General features: G+C 37.4%; 1 protein-coding gene across 1 annotated transcript in view; it reads right to left on the bottom strand.

The window, feature by feature from the left end:
* Positions 1-1,651: 1,651 nt before the first annotated feature.
* LOC120776981 overlaps positions 1,652-27,969 on the bottom strand; it is a 45,925-nt gene continuing 19,607 nt past the window's right edge. Inside the window, 7 exon segments of the mRNA XM_040108080.1 lie at positions 1,652-2,553; positions 3,962-4,064; positions 10,361-10,523; positions 13,599-13,747; positions 15,163-15,357; positions 19,783-19,950; positions 23,402-23,529. Of these exon segments, the coding sequence (XP_039964014.1) occupies positions 2,392-2,553; positions 3,962-4,064; positions 10,361-10,523; positions 13,599-13,747; positions 15,163-15,357; positions 19,783-19,950; positions 23,402-23,529 (1,068 nt within the window). The 3' untranslated portion in view covers positions 1,652-2,391.

Below are 27,969 nucleotides of genomic sequence, written 5' to 3'. Positions count from 1 at the left end.
ATTTGAAGACACCACACTATCTTCTTTCAATTCAGATATTAAAAGATAGCCTCGACATTGACTGATTTATATGACATCAAGTCAACCAAACAATCGAAGATCATTAGAATGTGTAGTATACATGAGGGTTGGACCACCTGCAATAAATTTTAACCTAAAATAAAGAATATATTATATATGCTGTAGGATAATCCAACCTTCTTTATTGTAATTTCGTCGATGAGATGGGTTTAACATTGACAGGTTGTCAGCCTACTTAACCACTTCTGATTTCCACTCTTGTTCGGACTTCTATATAGTTGCGAAACATGTAATCCAGAGCATCTGACATCCAAAAGCTGTAAGTTTTTACACACATATTGGCCATATTTCTGGCCCGACATCCTTAATAACGCGGACTTATCCATCCAAACACCCTGGTGAAACGAAATTTTCAAAAGAAATCAGGCGTGTTTTGAGACGAGAGCCAGACACAATTATCCGGAACGCTATAGAATTGAGTCCAAAAGGCAGCCAACAGAAAGGCCAATATGCTCTAACCTGGAAAAGATATTTGGACTCCGAACTATCTAAGGGCAAAAAAAGGTGGAACAAAATCGAGAGGCTAGCACAAGATCGAAATAAAGAGAAGAATCTCTTTATGGGCCAAAGTATCAAGATTAATCTGGAGTAACAGGAACAATTTTTAGCAGTAAATCCGAATGTGATCACGTATTCTCCCTTAATTAAAAAAAAAATACTTGTACAAGTAGGACATAAGACCTCACATGCTAAGTACGGAAATTTGGCAACACTATGCATTAATTATGATAAATTTGGCCCAAAATTAGCATAGAGCAGAAAAATAGTTATGCTTTATGTCGACCAATGATTGTACTGGCCCACAAACCACACCTAACTTAATATTCAATCAATGCGGCAATTTTGCTTGATTACATACCCATTGAGTCAGAATTGGGCCTCATCACCGAACAAAATTTGGCTCGAATACGTCGAATCTTCTAGGAATTTTTCATAGAGCGAAGCGATGTCGCTTGAGAAGGTCGAGCGAGTTGTACGCTTTTAATTTAAGATCTCTATATAAAATGTGCCAAGTCCTTCCATCCGTCTCAGCTGCTATATTTTTTTCACTGCGTGCTGAACTCTGGTCATGCTGGATCTCAAGATAGGTTATGGTGTTGCGAATAGTACACTCAGTAGGACGATTATGTTGACCATAAGTTGAGCGAAGCGCGGGACACTTTACAGAACGTGAATTTTCGTAATAAAGTTGAACGATTTTTAAACGTTGTTCATAGGAAAGTCTTTCCATGATGAAATTCCAAACAATACTGAACAAAAATAACATGACAGCTTGACTAATGCGTGATCTGTCAAAAAAATTATGTCGAAAAACGTATCTCTACTTTGATCACCAGTTATAATTCAAAAGTATCACGCCGTGGAATTTTCAATTGAGCAATTATTATCGAAAGCAACGCTTAAATCTTCGTACAAGTTTTTCAGATTAGCAGATGGTTACGACATGCAGCTACAATATAAGCTAACCAATTCAACTGATTCATAAAAGATATTTTTTCCTTGGCATTACCTCTCTGCAGATAATCCGGCTTCCAAACAGTCAAAAATTAAATACAATTTTTTTTTCGTTATGAAACACAAGTGACAAATTTATTCATTTTCCACTCAAAATATGAGTCGGCTTATTAAGAGCTAGAAAATTTAATACGCCAAGCAGATTGAATTACCGTTGGCTGCTGTTGTGCGCCAACATTTTGTGTAGCTAAAAATATGCAATTAACCATATTGTCTCAGTGTCCAACACGTCAATGTCAGCGACCGTGACGGTAACTCAGTCAGTGTCGGCGCCGGTGCTACCGGTGTAGCTGCCAAAGCCGGTGCATGCATTAGTGTCAGCAGCAGTGCCGGTGTCGGTGACGGCAACGGTGTAAATGCATTAACTAACGTGTAGGTGTGTGTATGTATGTGTGCATCAGCTGTCGAGGCAGCCGTTTAGAACCAAGTACGAGTGCATATGGTTGTGGGTATGTGTGTGTGGTTAATATGGCCACAGCAACGTGACAACCTACACCACTGACATGTTGCAGTAGCAACAACGACTGTCGCTCAGATAATGTTGCACACAACACACGCACACCCAGTCGAGTAAGCGCCAGTTGTGCGCTATGCAAATGTGTGTGGTGTGAAGGTGTTTAGCTGTGTCTTCCTACGCCGTGTAAGCCGTGTGCTGGCGTTTAGTATCTCGTTTAAGTGTCATTGGCTCAGGTAGTGTACTTAGAGCGTGTGCGGCGCCGCAAAGTATCACCCGTGTGGGTTGTCACTGTTGGGGCAGACAGGCTGGCAGCTAGCAGTGGCCACAACTCCGCAGCCTCAATTTTGCTCCACAGTCTCTTCGTCCTCGTCGTCCTCCTCCAGCGCTCGGTAGCGTTGCCATAATTTATGTTGTATAATCTCGATGCTGAGTGCCAGTAAACTAACTGCACAGCCGAAGATAAGAACCAAAAGTGCTGATGCGAAGGTTTGCAAGTCGACCTGCCCATGGTAAAGTGTGTGTGTGTGTGTGTGCGCGCATATGAAAGAAGAACAAGGAGTAGAGATATTATGAGTAGCAAGTATGGAAAATATTTAGTGGCATAATTTTGCGCTTATATTCAAATATGTCCTTACTTAGACAGTGTGTTTATAGTAACTTAAGTCGATTTTTTCTACTCTTTTAGTGAAAAGTATCAATTTCAATTTAGGCATATACAGGGTGTCACATACAGAAGTTTAGCACCATATATGCAATAATGCGAGCAATCTCCATCTTAACCGGGAATTCGATCCTTAAGTGGACCACATTTTCAGCCACTAAAGACATTAAGAGGATTTGTAAGACTACTGTCCCGAAAGAAATGTAGTCGGTTCTCTCTGATACTCTGAGTATTAATGGAAACTCGCTAGTTTTGGACAAAAAATTTCAATTAAGAACTTACAATTGTTACAGCAATGAAAAGTATAATACTTCGCATATATTTAACTAAACTTAAGACAACTTAAGCTTAACTTAACATAATTTACACTTAAGGGAACTTAAACTTACCTTACACTCAACTTGAACTTAACTAAAATAAGCTTATACTTAACTTAAAATTAAACGTATCCCAGCTTAAACTTATCTTAAACTTAATTTAAACTTAACGCAAGACAACTTAAACTTAACTTAAACTTTACCGAAACTTAACTTAATCGTAATGAAAGTTAACTTAAAATTAGCGTAACTTGACTCAATTTAATTTAACGTAACTTGAACTTAAATTAACCTAACTTAAGTTTCCCTAACTTAATATTTACCCAAACTTAACTTAATCGTAAGGTAACTTGATTTTAACTTAACTCAGCTTAAATTAACGTATTTTAAACTTAACTTAAGGCAGCTCACACTTATCTTATCGTAACTTAACTTAAATTGTAGCTAAACGGAACTTTAACTTAACGGATATTAGCCTACACCTAACATAAACTTAACTTAAACTTAATTTAAACTTAATTCAAAACAACTTAAGCTTAACTTTAAGTTTACCAAAACTTAACTTAATCGTGACATAACGCAATTTAATTTAACTTAACTTAACTTAACTTAACTTAACTTAACTAACTTAACATAATTGATTTTAATTCAACTCTATTTATTGTGAAAACGAGGAAGACGGCAGTTAGAGGTTTATTGCAGGTTACCGAACAATATTCAGCATCAATAGAAATCGTTAAGCAACAAGAGTTGTATGGAAAATAATTTTGATTTGGAATGGGGACTGCGTGGAGAAGTCAGAGATATAGTAAAAAACCTTACCTTTTCTACATTTCTTTCTAATTTCTTTGTAATTTGTCAAATACTTGTCTCCGCCAACTTTTTATTTATTCAACTTGATTTATCTATCACCTCCCCAATTTGACTCACCCTCAAATCGTCCGTATGTATTTGTTTAACACAGCGCGGTTTTGGTGAGTGCCAAACTTTGCGCTGGTAATCCATTAGACCCGATTCGGTAACACGCCGCAAACTTGAAAATAAAAAAAAAAAAACAAAAACAATCTAAAAAAAATTTAATAAATTCAATTTTAATAATAAAATTTTATTAAACATATTGCAGTAAACTTTTTCAGGCCATATAAAGTTATCCGATTTTTTCTACTTTTTCGACACGCAACTCCCACTACAATCAGCCCAAGTGGCGCATATGCGCTCACCTAAATTTCAAACATCATGTTACACAGCTGCTCGCATTTCTAACGCCAAATTGAGTGGTGTGTGTGTGTGTTGTGTAATGCATGTGCTTATGACAATCAAACTTGCATTAATTTTCATTCAGATTCATATTTCATTGGGGAATTCACAGGCAGGTATGCTCACTTGCTCACTCATACTAATTTCACTTCGGACTGCTGCCATATGAGGCAACTGCTTATGAATATATTGTGGATGTAGGTTGTTTACTCAAACGTTTAAGTACTTGTATGTAGGCATATGACTATTATGTAAAATATATAAATATAGCCCCATTGGGAACTAAAATCGGTTTTCGAGTTTCGAAAAAGTATAGTACTTCGCATATATCGGGTGATTTTTTAAGAGCTTGATAACTTTTTTTTAAAAAAAAAACGCATAAAATTTGCAAAATCTCATCGGTTCTTTATTTGAAACGTTAGATTGGTTCATGACATTTACTTTTTGAAGATAATTTCATTTAAATGTTGACCGCGGCTGCGTCTTAGGTGGTCCATTCGGAAAGTCCAATTTTGGGCAACTTTTTCGAGCATTTCGGCCGGAATAGCCCGAATTTCTTCGGAAATGTTGTCTTCCAAAGCTGGAATAGTTGCTGGCTTATTTCTGTAGACTTTAGACTTGACGTAGCCCCACAAAAAATAGTCTAAAGGCGTTAAATCGCATGATCTTGGTGGCCAACTTACGGGTCCATTTCTTGAGATGAATTGTTCTCCGAAGTTTTCCCTCAAAATGGCCATAGAATCGCGAGCTGTGTCGCGTTGTGGCAGATCGTTCGGCTTCAGTTCTTGCACGAGCTGTATTTTATACGGTTTTACACCAAGATCTTTGCGTAAAAATCTTCCATGTGGTCGAATAACACAAACCCAATTGCTGCGAACGGCGACGAATCGACATTTCACGGTCTTCAGCCACACTCTCAGAAACAGACGCAATATTCTCTTCTGTACGCACTGTACGCATTCGTGTGGTTGGTTTAATGTCCAATAAAGTAAACTGAGTGCGAAACTTGGTCACAATCGCATTAATTGTTTGCTCACTTGGTCGATTATGTAGACCATAAATCGGACGTAAAGCGCGAAACACATTTCGAACCGAACACTGATTTTGGTAATAAAATTCAATGATTTGCAAGCGTTGCTCGTTAGTAAGTCTATTCATGATGAAATGTCAAAGCATACTGAGCATCTTTCTCTTTGACACCATGTCTGAAATCCCACGTGATCTGTCAAATACTAATGCATGAAAATCCTAACCTCAAAAAAATCACCCGATACTTAACACAACTTATGACAACTTAAATTCAACTTAACATAATTTACACTTAAAGGAACTTAAACCTAACTTACACACAACATGAAATTAACTTAAAATAAACTTACACTTAACTTAAAATTAAACGGAACCTAGCTTAAACTTAACTGAAAATTAAAACTTAACGCAAGACAACTTAAACTTAACTTAAACTTTACCGAAACTTAACTCAATCGTTACGTAACTTAACTTAAACTTAATGTAGCTTAATTCAACTTAAAGCACCCTAATTTACAGAAACTTAAACTTAACTTAACCTAACCTAACTTAACTTAACTTAACTTAACTTAACTTAACTTAACTTAACTTAACTTAACTTAACTTAACTTAACTTAACTTAACTTAACTTAACTTAACTTAACTTAACTTAACTTAACTTAACTTAACTTAACTTAACTTAACTTAACTAACTTAACCTAACCTAACCTAACTTAAATTAACTTAACTTAACTTAACTTAACTTATCTGAACTAAGCTGAACTTAACTTAACTCAACTCAACTGAACTGAAATTAACTTAACTTAGTTTGATTTGACTAAACTTAACTTAAATATTTAATATTCATATGTTCATTTGCTTAATAGCTATATAAATATGTACATATGTAAACATATACGTACATATGTACTTTTTACTACATTCTTATATTTGCCATCATACATACATATGTATGTATGTATGCATTTTTAGCTTATACGTTGGTATGAATAAATCTACCGTAAACATGTGTGTAAGTTTACTTAAATGCTCCTCATATTCCATCCTCACAACGTATTAATTCTTTTGCATTCCCTTGTCAAGAACATGACATATCTTCCATAAAACTGCCTTCACACAAATACAAATATACAAGCACCCAAGCATACATAATGCTATAACATCACGTATAACTAACACATGTACACGTATCCCACTCGGGCAGAACAATTATCCAGTTTTTCAATGAGCAAATGTAATAAATCTTATCGCACGCACACACACACAAACCGACAGTTGTTCCCTAAATTTTCTAGTGTTAGAAATTACAAACAAATTTCGGAGGATTTGTGGCAGGATATATGAGAGATTTTAACCTTTAATAAACACTTGACTGCTTAGAGAAGTAAAGGAAAATATTTTTGACCTGAGTTTCGGAAACTAAAACTTGAAGTTTGATAACCAAGCAACCAAAATTCGTATTGCAATAAGATAGATTGTGCAGCAATTATTTTGGAGTTAGTTTGAAGGCACTGACATACTTAACTTCTACTGGAAAGAAATAATTCATTGCGAACAGATAAACATGGAGAGTTAAATGAAAGAATAAGCTATACATATTTTAGAAAAAGGTGAAATTATATTTAGAATTGTGCTCAATTATAAAATTTGTTGCTGCCTGAAGTCCCTATAATTCAAAAACAAAATTTGGCCTTCCGGCGCTTTGCTGTAACTTGACATCGCTATCAAGAGTTATAAGCCCCTAGAAGTATGCCACGTAGATATGACTGGGCTGCTGCATAAAATGCGAATAAATAAATACATATGCATACATTAGCAAATGCAGCACTTAGTAGCTGCGCACACTTGCAACCACACCATTCACAACTGCCACACACTCACACCATTTTAAACACACACACACAGTCAGAACAAACAACACTGAGCATTTTGCATTTACCTGCTGACCATTTCTCTTTACTTTCTGCAAAGTTCAGCAAATTTTTCTTATTTATTGCACACTGCACCTCGCTTGGCTTGGCGGACATATTTCAAAACAGCACACAGTGTTGCCAACACACACAATATTGTCTCCTCATAATTTTTGCAATTATTCTGCTGTTGTTGCTATGTTTGTTGGTGATGTTGTTGTTGCTTTATGCGTCACAACAAGTTGCATATTTGGTGCATGGCTTGCAGTCATCGGTGTGCTGTTTATTGCTATCAGTGGTCTGACAGCAAATACTTTTGAAAGTGACAAACTGCTTGCAAGTGCGTGTTGTACATATGTATGTGTGTGTGTGTTTTGCTTGTGAAAGGATGTGCCATGACCGCAGCACTTTTAACTTTTAACTCAATTTTATTGTTTCTTTGGATATTACAACGCAGGAGTGTGTACTTTCTTTCTGCAGAAAAATGATGGTAAAAGGAGATGGCAAAAAAGAAATATTAAAGGGAACTGGTGAAGCGAACAAATGTGTGCTGTTCGGGGAAAACTTAAGCTATGTAAATTCAATGTCCAATAACTTTCAGTAGAATAAAAGTATAAAAATGTAGCATACTTCAGGGAGTTGATAAGAAAAGTGTTTCACAAAGAGGTTCGTTTTATGAGAATAACTTTGAATTGATTTGAGCGGAGATATTTAAAAAATATTCAAACAATATTTATGTGAAAATAGTGGCAATATACATGCAGATATACATACTTTTGTTCAAAGCTTCTTAGCACAAAGAACTTTAGAAAGCATACATTTAAGCCTCAAGCCTTCGACAAATGCCTTTATATCATGGTCCAACCGAAAAATTGGAAATGTTTAGATTTCATTTAATATGTCTATTCAATATATTCACTTCCAAGTCGAGTCAAAATATAACATCACTATGACTACTGATAAACGACTCGTTGTGTGATCGACAGTTGCAATCGGCGAAATTTACAAATTCATTGACCGATCAAAGGTTGAAATAAGAAAATAGCGCGCGACTTCTTTAGTAAACCGTACACAGAAGATATCTTCAAACTAACTGACTTCAATTCAGTTTTTCACACCAAAAGTATTGGTATTACAGAGGGTGGCAAGTAGGCTTATGCTCTAACCAGCAAGTCCATAAACTTTCTAGTTGACAGAAAAGCGGATATTAATGCTAGAGCGCTAATACTAAGTCTTACTGGGTTAGGATATGCAAACAGCCAATAACTCGACTGTCAGCAGGAAATTCGCATATTATTTTTTGAGTACCCAGTCATATCGTAAATAAAGAAGCGATGAGGCAGATGAGTTGGTTCTCTCGGGCTCAGTTAGGAACACAATTCCCCTAAGCTGACCTAGACCATTCAACTGAGTTGTTTGAATCAATGGAGGTTCCAGAGGAATACATCCGGTCTTGGAACACGAGAAGCAAGGATCATACCACAAAGTTACTTTGGGATAGTGTTGTTGTATGGTAGACCATAAAGGGTACCACTTCTAACAAAAACGATCTTAGTAATATGGTATGGGTCATCATATAGCAGCTACCCTTAAACTCTCGCCTACAAAATATTGTTAAATTGAATTCAGTGGAATGCGAGCGTGCGCAGTGGGTCATGAAATGCTGCAATGACTCCCAATGCTCGAGCTTAAGAGACATTTAACGGCTGGACTGCAAAAGGTAAAGTTTTAAATATTACAAAAAAAATTTAAATTAAAATATTTTATTTTAAAGAGGGTTTGTTCACGATATTCTATTTTCGTACCCTGTAACGAAAACCCTATAGAGTTAGTAACGGGTTTTTCAATGTAGAATAGGGGCAGCAAATGACGCCATATTTTTCCCGCTCCTTCGATATTTCTCTTCAATAGGGCTTGCTATTTCATCATCAAACAACGAGTCGAAATTATTGAAATTCGGAGTCAGTGGTTATAATGGCGCATCTCTGTGACGTCGTTTTGGCAAATTTTGCGAAAAGATCTTGGCCCACATCCTTACAAGATCAAATTGACGCAAGAACTGAAGCCGCTTGACTACCAGAATCGTTGTATGTTCATGAATTGGGCTGAGCAAAAACTTTAAAATTATCCGGATTTTCATCAAAAAATCATCTTCGGCGATGAGGCTCATTTCTGGCTGAATGGCTTTTTCAATAATCAAAATATGCGTTACTGGTCAGGCAGCAATCCACACGCACTTCATTGCATCCCGTAAAAATTACGGTTTGATGTGGTTTATGGGCCATCGGAAGAAGCACGGCCTAATGTGCTTCTTCCGTAATGATCAAGACCGGCACGTTACTGTGAATGGGAATCGCTACCGCTAAATGTTAACCAAATATTTTTGGCCCGAATTGAATAATATGGACTTGGACAATATGTGGTTTCAACAGGATGGTGCCACAAGCCACACAGCGAATGTCACAATCGTTTTACTGAAAACCAAGTTTGGTGAACGTGTTATCTTACGAATTGGCCCAGACAATTGGGCACCTTTGTCATCGGTTTCGACGACGTTAGACTATTTCCTTTCTGTGCTAACAAGCCAGTGACGATTGACGAAATTTGTACGAATATCGAAGATGAAATTGCAGCAGTATCAGCTGATTTATACTTGAAAACCGACAAAAATTGTGTTCAACGTCTATACTTCTGCAAGAGTGCTCGTGGTGGCCATGCAAAATATTTTAAATCCAACCTCATCGAATGTGCTTTCACGGGAATAAAGAATTTTGAATTGATATTGATGATAGCTGAGTCGATTTAGCCATGCTCCCTCAGTTCTTGAGGCATTTTTCACACTGAAAATATATCTTCGAAAAATCGAGTGCAGAATATAAAGCCACTATGGCTTACGGCTTCTCTACCCTACTTTATACTGAGTTCAATACTTTTAGCGTTATATTTTATAATATATTTTTATGATTTTAATGATTTCAAAAATTTCACAAACAATCTAAAAACACTGCAAACCGCAAACATGTAGATCATTTCCAAAATTATATGAAAAATAATATTACTCACGCAACAGCCACGCAGAGTCATTCGAGCATAAATACATATAGCATATACACTCAAAACAATGCTCACTTACCCATATGTAATAACTTTGCGCAATGGTGAACCCTTCTGCACGATGCTGACCATTTTCTGCGGCGGAAACAGTTGTATTTCCGTTAGTTCGCAAATTTCCTTCTCGCTAAATGTGTCGGCGATGATTTTATACGCCGTTGCCACATCAACATGGAAAGCGAACTCTAAAAACAAGAACGCAGAAACAAACAAGAATATTAATTTGATAAAAATTTGGGAAAAAAGCGACGCATATAAATTAATATGCCGTCCAAATGAAATGAAATCCAAAATGACAAAAAAAAATAGCAGCAAAAAAGCATAGAAAAAGCAGAGAAATTGAGGGAAGGGAGGGCAGAGAAAAAACACTTGCAATGAATTTGGTGTGCAAAAGGCTTGCTAATTTAACTAAAATAATAATAAACCTTAATAATAGCACTTCGAAATGCACACGTCCCTTGCGGCCACAGAGCAGTGCAGCGCAACAGGGCGTATGAGTAACATGCGCATGCAAAGTATAGGAGTATAAATGTAGAGCAGAGTGTATGTGCGTACTATATTTAAAAACCTAAAGCAACATGATATGCATGCTTGGGTGAATGTGTGATGAGTATGTGTATGTGTTGGTGGGTGTGCTTGTATGTGTGCTTTGCATATTTACTTTAGCAATTATCTAGCAAACCGCAATGCCTGGTGTGTGTTACAATAATTACAAAGGAATATTAGATTCATTCTCTTTTGCGCGCCTCACATTTCACTTGCAATAACATAGCACACATACACACGCTCCAGTGTATATATACAATGTACATACTGAAACTGGCTGCATGCAAGCAAGCATACTTTCGTTTTTATTTTGCTCGTTTTAGTGCATTTATACCCAAAGTTGCTCTTAGGTTTCTATGTAACATAAAAAATAGCAAAGAAAAATTAATATAATCATTATAGAAATGTAAATATATGCTAAATTATGTTATTCCCAGGGTATGTTTAAGTCACTCACTATAAAGTCAGTTTGTATGACATATAACATATTTGATCTGGGTTCGATCTGAGCAATCTGTGCAGAGCATATAGCATTGACTTGAGCAACGAAAAATGTTGAATTTAGTGAAGATAACTTGTGAAATAAAAAAGTTTTTCATACAAGGACTTCATTTAGATAGGTCAGTTTGTATGGTAGCTACAGCTGTGTTCATTGAAATATCAGTGCAGATGACCTGTGTGTTTTGGATGGACAAATTCTATTATAAAGACCAATATGAGATAAAAACTGTTTTAGAAGTGATAAATTATTTATTTTTACATGACTTAGAAATTTTTTTGTGTTAATTTAATCTATATATTTTAAGTATGATTGAATAATAAAATAAAAGCCCTAATTTGTGCTGTTCAGTGAAATAGCAGTGTTAACAAAAAATATTTAAAAAAATCAACACAACTCGTTAATTCACTTAATTATACTAAATAACATTTTGTATTGTCCTAATACTTTGTTGTGTATCCTTTATTAGCTATTACAGCCTCGCGCCTATGTGGCATGGAGCCGACCAAGTCCTGGCAACGCTTAAGAGGAATATGGGCCCATGCCTCTTGAACAACCTGCCAAAGCTGCGGCTTAGAAGACGGGGATTGATTTGAAACAAAGCGTTTGACGTCTCCCCATATGTTTTCTATGGGGTTGACATCCGGGGATTGAGATGGCCATGACATCAAATCGATTTCTTCTTGGCTGAGCCAACTTTTAGCCAATTTGCTGGTGTGTTTTGGATCGTTATCCGGCAGGAATGTCCATTTTTAAGGAATATTCCAAATGGCATATGGCAGCATAACATTCCATAATATCTCCACGTACACATTTTGATCCATCATCGCATTGATCATATGTATTGGGCCCACACCGCTATAGGAAAAACAGGCCCATATCAAAATTTTAAAGCCACCGTGCATTACTCTTTTGACCGTGTAATTTGGAATATACTACGTGTTTGGTGGTTGACGGATATACTGTCTAGAGCTTGCTCAACAAAACAAGACCATTTTGGACGCATCTGTCCAAAGGATATTGCGCTATTTTTATATTGGCCAGTTTCAATGGCTTTTGGCGAACTCCAACCGGGATTTGATAAGTCTTTGACTAAGTAAAGGCACCTTTCGTGAGCTTCACGCATTAAAATTTTCATTCATCAATCGTCGTCGAATGGTTACGTCGCTGATTCCCAACTTAAGCTCCGCTTCTATTTCCCTAGAGGATGCAAAAGGATTGTTTTTGCTGATTTGCGTAGGGCACCACGTTTTGCGGGCTTAAATTCATAATTTATGACATTGTATACCATCTTGGCAGAACATTAAAAACGATTTTGTATTTCTTTATATGTTTTCCCCTCCTTTCTAAGCTCAACAATCAAAAGCCTATCTTCCTTGGAGAAGTGAGGTCTTCTACCCACTAAAATCTAAATTTTTTTACCGTTATAGTGTATTGTCATTTAAAATTAAATAGTAAACTTAATCGAACTCATTATTCACAAATTTAAAATTTTATCGGCACTTTTTGTTGAGAAAAGTTAAAAACTGCTATTTCAGTGAACAGTCAAAAAGTTGTGGATATTCGCAAAAATATCAAAAAAGAGCACCAAACACATAAAATTTAACTGGGATTTTACTTTTTTCTATTCTGTGTATTCCATTTTACAAAAAAAATGTGCAAGCGATCAACTAACAAAAAGGAATATGCAAAAAAACCGTTATATATTTTCGCTTCTCTTGCACTGCTATTTCAATGAACACAGCTGTATATGCTATAGTCGTCCGATCTCAATATCTAGAATTATTGTGGACCATGCCTTCGCCTCCCTTTTCAACCAATCAACCAAACCTTCCCGGCAAACTCCATAATGAAAATCTTAACCACAGAAATTTGATAAGTTTTCTTTCTAATTGTATTATCGGACCACTCTCGTACACTCCGTTATCAATAGTAACCATTGTATGTGACTACCACAGTGCCAATGCACTTCGATATTGCGGCGTTTATCGTCCCGTGTGCCTTGCAATGCATCCTAACGGCGTTTTGCTGCAATTTTTGGCCCTTTGGTTTGCTTGGAAATTGAAAGTTTTGATTTATACTTTCACAAAGTTCGCACTGTCTATCGGCATTCTTGCTCTTCGGCATGCCTTCGTCTACCTTCTAAATGGTGTTTCATGAAATTGCCATCGTCAGAGGTTATAAAAATTACTAAAGTGAAAAGAAAATGCCAAACTTTTGTCTGAGCGACGACAAATAGTAAAAGTCAAAATCGCGTTCGTCGTGCGGAAAATTTTATCATCGGAATTTGTAATAACCGATAATTTAATGGCATTTAATGCGCAACTTTGTTGTGGTGAATCGATTAGTTTTGGTTGATGGGAACTGGAAGTTGTTAATGACATGAGCGAGCTCGATTTTTTCCACTAAATAGCGGAAAAGTTGGAGTTCAGGGCTTTTGATGAAGTACGTAGTATTTAACTGATAGTCTTGCAAATAAGTGTCGTCAGTGCGGCAGACTTTTGAGGATACTCAAAATACTTGAAACTCAGCTACCAATTTGTTTAGCTGAACAAGGTCTGAATGCTGAAGTGCCTGTATTCTATATAAATGTCAGAGGTGGTGAAAATGTTTAATGAGAGAAAAGCAGCGTTTTCTTCTGTCAGCTCTTTCAACAGGCTACTATTTTATTCGGATCCATAGATACAAATTCGAGTAAAAAGTTCGCCCTGAGAAATCAAAACGTCTACAATCTTCGTTTTTCCAAGCTTTAGTTCATTTTTCAAAGATTTATAGGACAAGATTTATAGATATGATTAGACTAACAACAAACTTCTTATATCTTTGCAAAATTTTTTCCCTTAAAGCTTCAAACAGATGTTTTAGCTTTTATTTTGTATACTTGAACTAGTGAAGGTCCATTTAACACTTTTCTGAGGGTGAACTTTTCGCTAGACCTCTTATGGCCTACCCTGAGTCAGTTGAACCTTACGATTGCACAGATTGGAGTGGTTGGCCAACACTTACCGATCTGGCTTGAGACCCAATAATCCATAAATGAACCATAAGAAGCCAACGGAGCTCTGACCCATTTCCATGCTGGAGCTAGTAAGACTAATGTAACTGACTTAGCAGACTCATCAACCTGGCAGTTTCCATTAATTCCGTTGTACCCAGGCATCCAAAACAAAATCATAAATTATGACAGAGATAAGGAGTCTATAGATGCCATCAACAGTCTCGAGCTCACCGTCAACTAGGACAAGGCTAAAGCTTTTATGCTTTCGATGTGAGTAGACACCACTCTGAACGAGGTTACATTCCATAGCAGTGGATCTACTGCAACATTTGTGGCAGCCACTTTCGCTTGGAAGTCGCTGGAGTGATAAGGAAGCTTAAAACTGGAGGTACCTGGCAGTTTCCATCAATTCCGCTGAACCCAGACTTCCAAACCAAAATCATTAATTATGCCTGAGGCGTCTCTGGCGCACCGTCAGCGAGAACAAGGCTTTCGGTTTCCTGCTTTCATGTTTCAGTTAGCCTAAAACTGGAGATAATGGATAGTTCCCAACCACGCATCTCTCCATCAACGCTCTCCGCAAGCTTTTTCATATCCATATAAAAGCTCATGGCCTCTCACTTCCAAAGAGTACTACGATCCCTTGTTAACCAATGAATAAATGAAGTTTCTGTAAATCTTTTAACGGCAACACCAAAAAATATTTAGGTTATCGTTTCGAACAAATTAAATTTTTAAAGCTTTTAGTTCTAATTGTATGACGATTCTTCTTCGCCATAACTAATTAAACCTACCCAACTGCTTTACCACACCGACCGCCTCCAAGCGACGCTCCACCGATGTCAGTAGCCACAGTAAGCAGATGGTGAATATGCCACATAATCCCAATAAAATCCAGACCATATTTGAAAAGGGTTGCAGAAACACTATACGATCCTTTTTGGTGCTCGGCGGATGACGAAATATGAAGCAAGGCCTACGAATAAAAAAGACATTACAATAATAAACAAAACTATTAGACAAGCATACAAATCCACACATACATACGTATGTCGTGAGCTTTCAGCAATGTGCCCTCATCAACTGACACGCCCACAAAATAAACCAACAGCGCAGCAGGTGAAAAGCCACAAACATAAATCTTATTTTATACAAAGAAATTAAATCAGCAAACATGTCCCCGACAGGATTTAGTTTCAATTAATGTGTCAATCTTCGGCGTGTACGTGGCATGGAGCAGTGAGCGGACGGCGGCGACTAAAAACAAATTGCTTGTCCAACGCCATGTCCTTTGCCATCTGCCTGCAACAACAACTACACGCAACAACACGCTCCAAACGCTCTTAAGTCAGCGTCTCATTGCCACTTAAGTTGCTGTCAAGTCAGCTGTTGGCGTGACCTTTCCACACTCAAGGGAGCCGCAGCGACAGCAACCCGGTCTCTAAGCGCTAGCGACGCAAGCAGCGAGGCGGCATCGGCAGCGGCAGCATTAAATTGTCGTTAGCACAGCTGGAGGTGAAGTGGCGAGCAAAAAGGATGACTACAACAAATCAAAGAACGCAAATAAAATTGAACTCGGTTGCAATGAGCGTAAGTACAACAGCAGCAACAAGCACGCGTGCAACAAATCACCGCACGGCGATAAGAAGCGGCGCGAAAGCGCGACGCAAAAATTGAGCAGCGCATAAATTTGCACCGCTTAACAAGAGAAATGAGTATTTAATCGGCGGAGTGTGGAAAGACTGTAGACACCAAACGAAGTGATACGACAAATCTACAATGGTGGTCTGAAGAAAGTTACAGCTTAGCTTTTACAAGAAAATTATCATTTGTTTCCACTGGGTTAATTGATCGACGACGATTCGATATATCAGAAAAGAAAATGTATTATTCGCATATTTTAGATATTATATGGGAATGAATTTCCTCTGTGTTTATTCTGACATATATGAGACCAGGCAAGTGTTTTTTTAAATAAGTTTATCAATATTTTAATATTCTAAATATACATAGATATATATTTTATAGAGTTTCTGACTGCAGAGTATAATTAGGTACTAATTAAAAACTGCGGCTACCGAAGTCGTACCAATAATACTGGTTTCTCGGTCGCAAGATTATTTTTAGAAATGGCCTTTCGATAAGCACTCACACATCATTTCGTTTTGACGAATATTGTTCATCACGGAAAGATATCTAAGGAAATACCATTTGAAGCACAAAACGTTCATCATCATCTTTTGGCACTACAGTTCCGTGTGAGTTTAGGCGTGCTGCACATGTAACATCCAGACATCTCGGGCATTTTAAATTTCTTTGCTCTTTTATATGCCACGAAAGATCGTTCGAGTTCGTAAATCCCGATTACAATCTTCCCATCGACCACTTGGTAGGTTGTTGGCTAAAAGGACTATAACGCCCATAATCGCCAGAGCCTGCTTTGTAATCGAAACGCTCGAAGGTCTGGTTGACGGTTGAATAGTAGAAGATTTATAATCATGTACTTATCCCATCGTTATCCCTAAAAAAGATCATATTAATTGAAAAATATTTTAGTAGAAAGTTTTCTTAATTTTCGTTAAAAGCGATCTCTTCAGAGTTCTGGAACCAAGAGTTGGAGCAACTGGTTCCTTACTAGGGTTCGCCCATACCTCTGCTTATAATAAATTATTGTTAGTGGTCATATAAGGTTGCAATTCGCAGAAAGTTTGACTAAACAAAAGAAAAAGGGTACTAAAGTAGGCACTTATATATACACACATCTAATGGAATTAACCCTCAGGCAAAGAACAAAAGATGCCGAAATGCATCTGACAAGCTGGCCGACAGGGGTAATGTTTAATAATTCTACGAGACGATGCAGCGACTAACAGTAGGTTTGAAGAAGGAATATAGTCCTGTAGAACCCCCAGAGATGATCTAGTGACTGTTGCCCCGATTGTACTGAAATTTTGAAGGGAACGCTTCTCCAACCTGCTCAATGGCAGTGGAAGCATAACACCATATCATTGGCCTCAACACCCGCGCGGTTAGGTTGGTGGAAACGAGAGCAAGACGAAATATTTCCTGTCATCAAACAAACAGTCGTCGCACTCGCGGATAGGCACCCACGTCACTGTTGACAGTCATAACGACGTCATAACGGAGTCGTAGTTAATTTCGTCTATCTTGGAACCAGTATTAAAAGGAACAACAATGTCAGCCTCGAGATCCAACGCAGAATAACTCTTACCAACAGGTGCTACTTCGGTCTAAGTAGGCAATTGAGAAGTTAAGGCGTCTCCAGACAAATAAAGACCATATAAGTCACTGATTATTCCCGTCCTGCTATATGCTACAGAGGCTTGGACGATGACAACATCTAATGTGTCGACGTTACGAGTTTTCGATAAAAAGTTCTACGGAAGGTTTATAGTCCTTTGCGCCTTAAACAACGTCGAATACCGCAGTCGATGGAACGGTGAGCTGTACGACGCCATTGACATACATAGGTCAGCGAATTAAGAGACAGCGGGTACGCTGGCTGGTCATGTCGCTCGAATGGACGAAAACGCACTGCCCCTGAAAGTATTCGTTGGAAACACCAGGTGGAGAAGGATCTGCTTATGCTTGGAATCTCCAATTGGCGTCAAACAGCATAAAGGAAGAACGACGGGCGCGCTGTTGTAAACTCGGCTTTAAGTGAGTAAGCGGTATCTACAGCAATAAAGAAAAGAAGTGTCTACATCAGTGAAACAGATGGCGCCAAATCAGAGTCGCACAGTGATATTTCGACTAGATTCACTTCAAATCTCCTTGGTGACGAGATTAACAAATGATTAAATCTAGAAGATTAATAAGGTAAATTACTTAAGAGCTTAAATATTGTGAATAAGCGTGGATCGGAACGTGATACTACATATAACATAATATTACAGAATGCTTCATACTTTTCTAGAAATTTTTAATTAGTCTCTTTCAAGACTGTGCAGCAAATATTTCACTGAAACCATAAAGCTCAAGCGCAACATCTTAGAAAAATTTCTTTTACAACGACTACTGTTCTACAGACATACTGTGTTAGCCTAACAGAAATCGTACGACAAAATTAGCCACCAATGTACAGGTATTCACTCACACTCAGCACTCAACTGTCAATGACTAACTAATACACATATAAATATTTATTGTTGTTATAAATAAAGGCAACAAACGAATGTCATTGTTCGGGGCTCAAGATATGTTCATATGCACGTTGCCACGTTGTGCGACTTTTTGTTGGCGATATTTTGTCCACAAGATTTATGCGTGTCAACCGCAAAGGCTAAACTTACAAACATTTATCTTGGCAATAATAACACCGGGGCACAACAAAAACCACAACAAACAACAACAGCATTGCAAACAAAAGCAACAATTGGCGACAATACACAAATAACGGTAATGTAAAGTGAATGACAAAAAAGTTTAGTGTTAAACGGCGTCGGGTCTCGTGTCGGTCGTGCTGATATCATTTTTCATGCCATTGACAGCTTACAATATGCGAAATTAAATAAACCGCAACAATAACGCCAACAAGTGCGGCGCGAGCAACAAAGGTGACAGGTGAGGCAACAATAATAACAACAATAAAAGCATTTAGGAAATAAGCGAAGCTCGCGCCCCACCTTCATGCCGTATCACTTAAAGCAATTCATGTTGGCGGCATGGCCTTCACGTCAAACGCGCTGCCATCACTCAACTGTGCTGTACCGAAACGAAACGAGCCGAGCTGGGCCGCGCTTTCATGTGCAAAGCTTTCGACAAATTGCTTTTTAAAATTTGCTAAAGAACCACAAGCAATAAATGCAATAACAACTATTATTGTTGTGCTAAACGTGAGAAAAAAAGTTGAAAAAAGTCGAAAAATGCAAATAACAACAACAGCAATAGCCAACACTCCAATCACGCCTAAGAGCTTTAGCGCGGCGCACCACGTGACTGTTGAGCGGTTGACCGCTTGTGCTCTCCAACTGCTAGGAATTAGTGTAAGTCACTTTTTTCGTCTCACACCACCAGCACCCATGCTGAATAACTGCGCTGCAACAACACTCAGATAAAGCAACAACCCACAGAAAAAGCAACAACACTCAGAAAAAGCAACATTACACAGAAAAAGCAACAACCCACAGAAAAAGCAACAACTATCAGAAAAAGCGACAACACTCAGAAAAAGCAACAGCTCTGTGAATAATAACCGTCGTCGACCACACCAAAAACAAACTGTCTGCTTTGACTTCCCGACACCCACTGGCTTTTTGTTACTTGCCCCCCACGCTCTTTCTACCATTTATCACTTTCGCTCAGCCAGCAATTTTTTCTGTTTATTTATCAGCTTGTTTGTATAGTATGTGTGTTTGGTGTGCTTTCCCCTCGCGCTCACCTGGCCACCCAAGTTCTCGTCGTGTAATCAATCACTTTGGCACGTTCGATGCGAAAGAAAATCGGCGAGCCACCAATATCCGCTTGTTTGCGTACCAGCGCTCCTATCATGCCGTCGAATTTGCCATTCTTCAGGTAGCCCCAGCTGGCAGTCTTCGACATCACGAAACTGCAAAAAAAATGTTTGACGGTAAGCAAAAAGTATGCATATGCATGTACATATGTATGTGTGAGAAATTGAAATTTTTTGTGTTAATTGAATTTTACATGATTAAATTTGTTCCCAAAATAAAACAAAAAACAACAAACAAATATGATTTATGTAACTTTTTCATGACCTCACTTTTATTTGCAAAAAATGTACTCATGATTTATTCTCTTTTGACTGTCTCATAAGTTTAGAACTGTGGTTGGATATAATTCAATGATAACATGGAAGAGAGGGAGAGTAAGTATCGTATTATTGATATTTGTATTTCAGTATTGTGGAGGCTAAGGCTGATGATGTCCCAGTGGTAGCGAGAAACGATGCTATAGGATTGCCCCACTTCTAAAAGCTATATTTTAGCAAACCGGTGATCCAAATAGATGTACTTTTTTCAAAATCCTTTTTTTGGGATCACGCATGAGCCATGTCAAGCTGCCATATTATTTTCATTCAGTATTGTTTGACGATTCATCATGGAAATACGGAACGTCTGAACAATGTTTACAAATCGTTCAACTATATTACAAAAACTCAGGTAAAGAATGTGTTTCGCGCACTTCGCTCAACTTATGATCAACATTACCGGCTTTTTGAAAGTCTACACGAAAGCTGAAAGTCTACACGAAAACCGTGGAGAATCGATTTGGCGCTGTTCGGAGCAACTCAGACTGACGTATGGAACGACTCGGAGCATTTTACGTCGTGATCTTAAATTAAAAGCGTACAAAATACAGCTTTTGCAAGAACTGAATCCGCTCGACCTTCCCAAGTGACATCGTTTCACTCTACGAGCCCTTGAAAAGTTCCAAGAAGATCTGACGTTTTCGAACCAAATTTCGCTCAGCGATGACGCCCATTTCTGGCTCAATGGGTATGTAAACAAGTAAAATTACCACACTTGGGCCGGTCGATTGGCCACCAAGATCATGTAATATCACATCGTTAGATTTTTTCCTGTGTGGATAACTATAAAAAGTGTAAAATCTATGCAAACAGTCCCCCATCGATTCAGGCCTTGAAGCAAAACATCACGAGTGTCATGCGCCAGTTACCAGTCCAAATGATCGAACGAGTCATCGAAAATTGGATTGGATCGGATGGACCATTTAAGACATAGCCATGGCCAACATTTGAAAGAGATAATCTTCAAAACTAAATGCCAAAGAATGTTCTTTCGAATGATAATAAACATTCCCCATTAAATTTGAAGTGCTTTTCCTAAGGTAAAAAACAGCCTGTTTTCAAACATTTTTTCTGAGATAAAAACCGAAACATTTCACAAGGAAATTTTGAAATTTTTGAAAAAAAATTTTCTCAACTCGGCCATTGCGACGCCATTTGCGGTGATCCCTCAGAAAAAGAATCTTCTAAGATGAAAAAATACGTGTTTTAGTCAAAACCTTAGCTTAGAACTTGAACGAATAAAAAAAACTGAAAATTGGATTTTTAACAGACATTTTAACATAAAAATTAAAATTCCAATGAAAATGTCGTGATATTATTTTTTCAAATAGTTGTAATTGAAAAAATCCTTCGCCAAGTCTTTAAGAATTGTATATATGTAAAATTTCATGAAGATCGGTTGAATAGTTCTCGAGAAATCTTGCCAACCGACTTCAAAAACACTGTTTCGAGAAAAACGCGTTCTAAGACGGCGCACTTAGCCTAGGTAGCCTCGAGCGCACAAGTTCTTAAGGCTGTATCTCCGAAACAATTACTCGGATTAACTTGAAAGTTTAGGACATTATTCTAGAGGTGTTGTAGAATTTAACAAAACAATAAAAAAAATTCCATTTTTTGAAACCCGTAAATCTATGTAACCCCTTATCGCTTCCACTCTGACAGCAACCTAGGTTTAGGCTACCACTATCACTAACATATTGTATATTTCATTTACAAAACGAAATATGTACGTATTACCAACTAGAACTAAAAACTTCGCAAGGAAATCTATATTTTTTTTCTTTAGTGCGTAGTTTTTCACGATCAGTTTCGAAAACAGAAACCATAGTAACCCAAAATTGACTTATCCGTGGTTGTGTAGTAGCTGAAAACCCCAGAAAAATCTGTTCACAGATCCGGTCATTTAGAACGAATGAATTTACGTAGACGCCTCAAAATGGTAAAGTGGACTTCCTAACTGATCTCTTAGACTATAAAACGAAACCCTTGTAAAAATCAACACGTTAATCCAACAAAACGACGAACATCACCTTGGTTTGTAAACAACGTTGAGCTGGTTTTTCGGCTCATGTTTGGAGCGCATTTCGCTAGGCTGGTCGACAGTTTTATATCATTTCTGTAAACCTTCATCACCAATATATAAATATTATTCGTTTATTGAATTCAGAGTCCTGAGCTATGTTGAAAAGCACCTCTTTTACGACATCGTTTTTGTAGAAAACATCAGGTCTGTTGGTGCGAGTATAATAATGATATGCTGCATACCGAAAAAATTAACCAAAATAGTGCAGTCGCTCATAGGAGATGTCGAGATCATTGAACTTTTTCAATGTTACCGTCACGGGTGCATGACTCACATGAAAACTCCTACTAATTGACATGTGAAGAACAAAATTCATTCGAATATAAAAAAGTTGTGTCAATGCATTCCATTCGCTATTCACTAAAGCATATCCAATCGAACTCAGATAACTAATTTATTTCTAAATTTGGAGTTTATAATAAAATTCTCTCACAGAAAAAACTTACAATTTCATTTCTAATTGACTCGATTATTGATCATTCCAGCTAATTTTGTTCTAATTTTCATATCCAAACTCAAATATAACTCAATCACCTACGCAAAAAGTATCAATGTCTATGTATATGTGAGTATAAAATATATTTGGAAATGAAAAGGCATTTTGCTTTCATTTCCTCCTCCCTTCTAATACCTAACACTGGGGAAATCTTAATTTACACATGACTATCGACAAATTGTTGGCAACAGCAAAAGAGTTGTATCCAAGCTCGCCGCTTATGCGAATGTGAGTGGCTGTCAAAAAAAAGTGAAAGAGGAATAAATAAGTGTTTAGTTCCGAAAGTGACGAAGCATGTCAGAGTAATTCGTACATATTTTGCCATTTTCAATTTGTTGCCACACCCACTTTAATCAGCGCCACACACAATCAATCAAAACACTCAGGAATAAGGGGGAGGACGGCAATTCAAAGAGGGAGCTATTTATAACAAATATATATGTACATATGTATGTATACACACACATACATTTGTATACACATATATACATATATTTGTAAAGCACTCTCTTAGATGTGTCGATGAAAATGAGAAGTCTTTGAATGAGGTAAAAATGAAAAATAAAACAATCCCTTCTAAAAAGTTGCTTTTTTCATTGCAACACACAAACGGCAAAAGTATCGAGGAAAAAATGCATTGCATAACGAACCTGAAATTGAACAAGTCCCTTACGTTCGAGAGTAGTGCAAAATTGAAGCGATTCATTGAATCCAGATGCGTGTCGTAGTGTGCGGTTAGATAATGCTCCAGAGTATTCGTGTGATTTTTGTTCGTTACCTGCAAAATAAATACACAGAAAGTGGTGAAATTGCTAAAATTCGGCAGCAACAATAACAGCAAAATAAACATGTTTAGAGAATATGGTAAAGTAAGTACTTTTAAAAATATATTTCCATTAGAAACTTTGAAAAAAAGTTAAGACGAGCTGAAAAAAAACTGAAAATGAGTAACGTCTTGGGAATAATCATTCAGCGTGACCGAAAAACGCACTTCTTTCGGTAAAAGTACTTAGAAATTCTACATTTTGACATGAAAAAGTAATGTTCGTGTAATTGCAAAGTATTTAGATCGTCACAAGGGTATTATTTTGTACAATTGCAAGCTGAAGACTTAAAGTGCTAATAAATTTCTCATATATAGACGTGCCAATGTACGAAATATAGTTATATATATAAATATAATCTGTTCTAAAAGCTCCACCTATAAAAATAAAAGCATAAATTATATGGGAAGCTCACTTTTTCATTAAAAATAATTATTAATTTGCATTTTATGTGGATAATGTAAACACTTTTCATTACATGCACCAAATTACATTTGAATCATATTATAGCTGCCTTAGTGGTCATATTACACATTTGCAGCACAAATGTAGGCAACGGTTAGTTAGTTACTAAAATCAATGCCTACAATTAGGAGTGGGTAACAAATCTAAGATACTCAATCAAAATTCAGTATCTTAGATCCTTTCAGTGCTGCCAATCTGTTTAACTAACTGGAATAATATGTCGATACCCAGAAAAACTTGTCGAAATATATAACACAAGTAGATTATTTAGTATTCTAAAATGTATAGTAAATTCTCCGGTGTCAGAAAAGTTAACAAAATAATGTAAATTTAACGAAAATTCTTTTGGCTTTGGTACTCAGGACGAAGACAGCGCTAGATCTCACTTGAGCGTTTAACAACAATCTCAGCTATTTCACCAGGTTCGCCAAAGGTGTGTCTAGGTGTATGATTTTTCAATCTCACTCTGGTAAAAGCTAGACAGTAGAAGAAAGAGTACCAAGATTATTCGATCTAGTCTTTCTCCATTCAGCTTTGCCAAAAGGCGTCCGACAAAATATTGGGCAGTATTTTCGTATTTCTAATCACACTTCAACTTATTTCTTTTATGTTTATAATGAACTTTAATAAACCAAATATGTACTATTTTGACTGACCACTTCATGCCATTTTTCCGCTAGAGATCACCATCATATAAAATTTTTCTTATTTCTCGGCCAAAAACTGCGGCAAGTAATTTTCAAAGGCTTCTCTTGAAGCCAACTTTACTCCTTTAAGGGAGTTCTGCATTGACCAAAACAAATGGTAGTACGATGGTGCAGGTCAGGGCTATATGTTGGATGCATCAAAACTTCCCAGACAAGCTCTCCTAATTTTTCCGAGTCATCAAAGTTGTGTGTGGTCTAGCATTGTCCTGATGGCAGTCGTAGGCCATTCTGTTGATCAGTTCTGGCCTTTTTTTTCGTTTGCTTTCTTCAATTTCATCAGTTGTTGAGAGTAAAATGTAGAATCAATCATTCGACCAGGTTGGAGCAGCTCACAGTGGATAATTCCTTTCCAATCCCACCAAACACTCACCATTACTTCCGACCATTTTTTGATCTTCATCACGCTTGGACCACAGCCTTTTTCGCACTTTATTGTCGTATTTGATCCACTTTTCATCTCCTGTTACCATTCGCTTCAGAAATTATTCGATTTCATTTCGTTTCAGATGTTAACTAGGTCTATTAAATTTACCACAGACAATTCATGTGGTCGAGCTTCTTTTTGCAGCCAGCCTGTTTTAGATGGTTCAAAACCGTTTAATGATGAATTTTAAGTTTCTTAACGATGTCATGGCGGCTATGTGACGGTCCTAGTCAATCTTTTCTAATTTTTCTAATTTCATCGACTTTTTCAACGATTTGTAGACCAGAGCGAGGTGCATCATTCTCATCATTTCTTCATTATTTTCACTCACAACAGCTGTAACTTTTTCTCAATTTCCCCGAAGTTAATTTTTTTTTGTTCAATGAAGCCTCACCTTTCCAAGTCTATATGGTGTTACACAATTTGATTGGTAGCACTGGGGATATATGACTGCAATGACATTTATTGACAAAATACGAAAAGTCTTTTTCGACTATCCAATATTTAACAGCACCGCGTGTGAGACTATTGGACAGAGTTAGCAGTTCAAGAAACCTCTTACGGTTCACTCTGACTCTGAAGACTCTCTCAGCCGCACAAGTACTGGTTGTTGACCGGCGCTTACAGAGACAACGATATGTCCAAAGTTCCAATGCTAAAGCTTTGAACCGATTTGCTTCCAATCTAATGAAAATGGAGCCCACTTAGGAAGATCACAAAATTTCCCAAAATATGCTATATATGAAATCACTTATAATTAGAAAGTTAAACTATTTATTGTGTTCCTAAGGATAAGTGCTCTCTTTGTTCAGCTGTAGTGTGCGAGCCGATGAGATTTCCAATCTTCATGAGAGAAACAACACAGTACACCATAATGACGCTAGTAATGTTCCTCAATGAGTTCCTTTGAAAAATATTTTGTTACTGTAAAAAAAAAATATTTTTATTGCTTAAAAAATCAATACTGTTCATATTACTTGTTACCTGGTCGGTCTCAGCTGACAATTTGTTAAATTTTTTTAAAATAAAAATTACACTTATTGTGAAGTTGTATGACTCTACGAAAATGACACAAACTCTAATTTCACACACACATAAATACAAATAAATGTACACAGATACAGCTGTGCATATGTATATGCGACCATTTGAAAGGTCTTTGCCGCAGGACAATGCAAAGCACAGGAGATAAACGCACTTCCACTTGGGAAATCAAAAGACATTGTGACACCAAACAAACAAGGACCAGCACCGTGCTATGGCCCACATGTGCGCACTCCCTATAAACACAAACATATATGTATGAATATTTGTATGTAAATAGTGTCAAGTTAGCAGACGCTTAGCTGAAAGCAAATATGAGTTCCATGCTCTTTTTCTCGCATTTCCATTCTAATCACACAATCACATCGCCCTCTGTCGCAATCAACTAAGCGTTTTCAAATTTGCGCTGCTCAACTTTTATTTGTTTGCTTGTTTGTTTATTTGCTATTGTTCAATAGTTTACTTCTTTACATGACTCTTTCTTTTTTTTACAGCAGGGCACTTCGGTTTATTCCGGTTCCACACTGTTTGCGCTCTTTATTCCCATTAAGTAACACATCTTCACTAAATTTTTGCCCTGCAGTCATTATTGTGGAAGTGTGAACGGAAGAATATGCGAATTTGTTTGTCTATAATCGGTAACTGAAATGGAACTCATTACTTTGTATATAGTATAAGACTAGTCGCACTTCTTTGAGTGTAAAAATAAGAAAATTGTCTATAAATGGGAAGAAACTGGACAGAAGAGGCAGGCAGACGGTTGTGGATCATCTGACTAGATCAAATATGTCTTAAGGCTAAGTTTTATTTTTCTCAACTTAAATAGAAAAGAGCTGAGAACACTCTTCCATCAATTTTCAAAGCTTTGTCTTGCAATTCAGCAGGCTGGAGAAGTGTTACCTCCACAATTATTTATTATTTAGTGTGATCTTGGCATCAGTCACTGGATCACCTCTGGGAGTTCAACAAAAGTATGCCCCGATCTTAAAACCTTCTGTTAGTCGAGCATTACTCCTGTCTTCCTTAAGCTCTTCAGATTCACGCATATCGGTCTCTCTCTTTTCTGTTGGCAAATGCGTCCAGCTTCCCCCTTCAACTGCAGGTGTCTATCCCATCCCGAACCTATTGTGGTCTATTTCAACGCTCCGAGGTAGACTGTCTGTGTTCTCTACGCTGCAACATGGTACTGATCATTGTGTCAGCTTATTTTTTGCTTTTTTCCGAAAACCAATGGGTTCGTTCGGAAATCGAACCTTCCTTTTAGTTGTTGGCATGCGTTTTTTACTGCAACAAGATAGTGGTCCGCGTCAATGGAAGGAACTCGGAGCGTACGCACATCTAAAACACTGGAGACGTGTCTTTCGCCTATCACAACATGATCGATCTGGTTGGTGGCTTTTCAATCCGGATACAGTCAGGGAGCTTGATGAATTTTCTTATGCTGAAATCTAGCTTTACGATAACCATATTTCGGGCCCCGGCGAACTCGTTCAGCCTCAACCTATTTGGGGACTTTTCATCATGGAGGCTGAATTTTCTTCCGAGGGCGTGGGCGTGGGCGCAGATCAGCCATATGTTGAATAACTTCATTTTAATGCGGATTGTGGCTAGGCATTTATCCAACGGGGTGAAATCCAAAATTCGGCGATGGAGTCTCTCTCTCAATATGAATCACTCACTGGATTTTTTATTAACTACCTACTCGTCTCAGTCCTTGTCCCGTCCATGGCATTTTTTAGTGAGGACATCAACCA

Source organism: Bactrocera tryoni, chromosome 5 (assembly GCF_016617805.1).
Source record: "Bactrocera tryoni isolate S06 chromosome 5, CSIRO_BtryS06_freeze2, whole genome shotgun sequence".
NCBI lineage: Eukaryota > Metazoa > Arthropoda > Insecta > Diptera > Tephritidae > Bactrocera > Bactrocera tryoni.
This window is presented reverse-complemented; position numbering and strand designations above follow the sequence as displayed.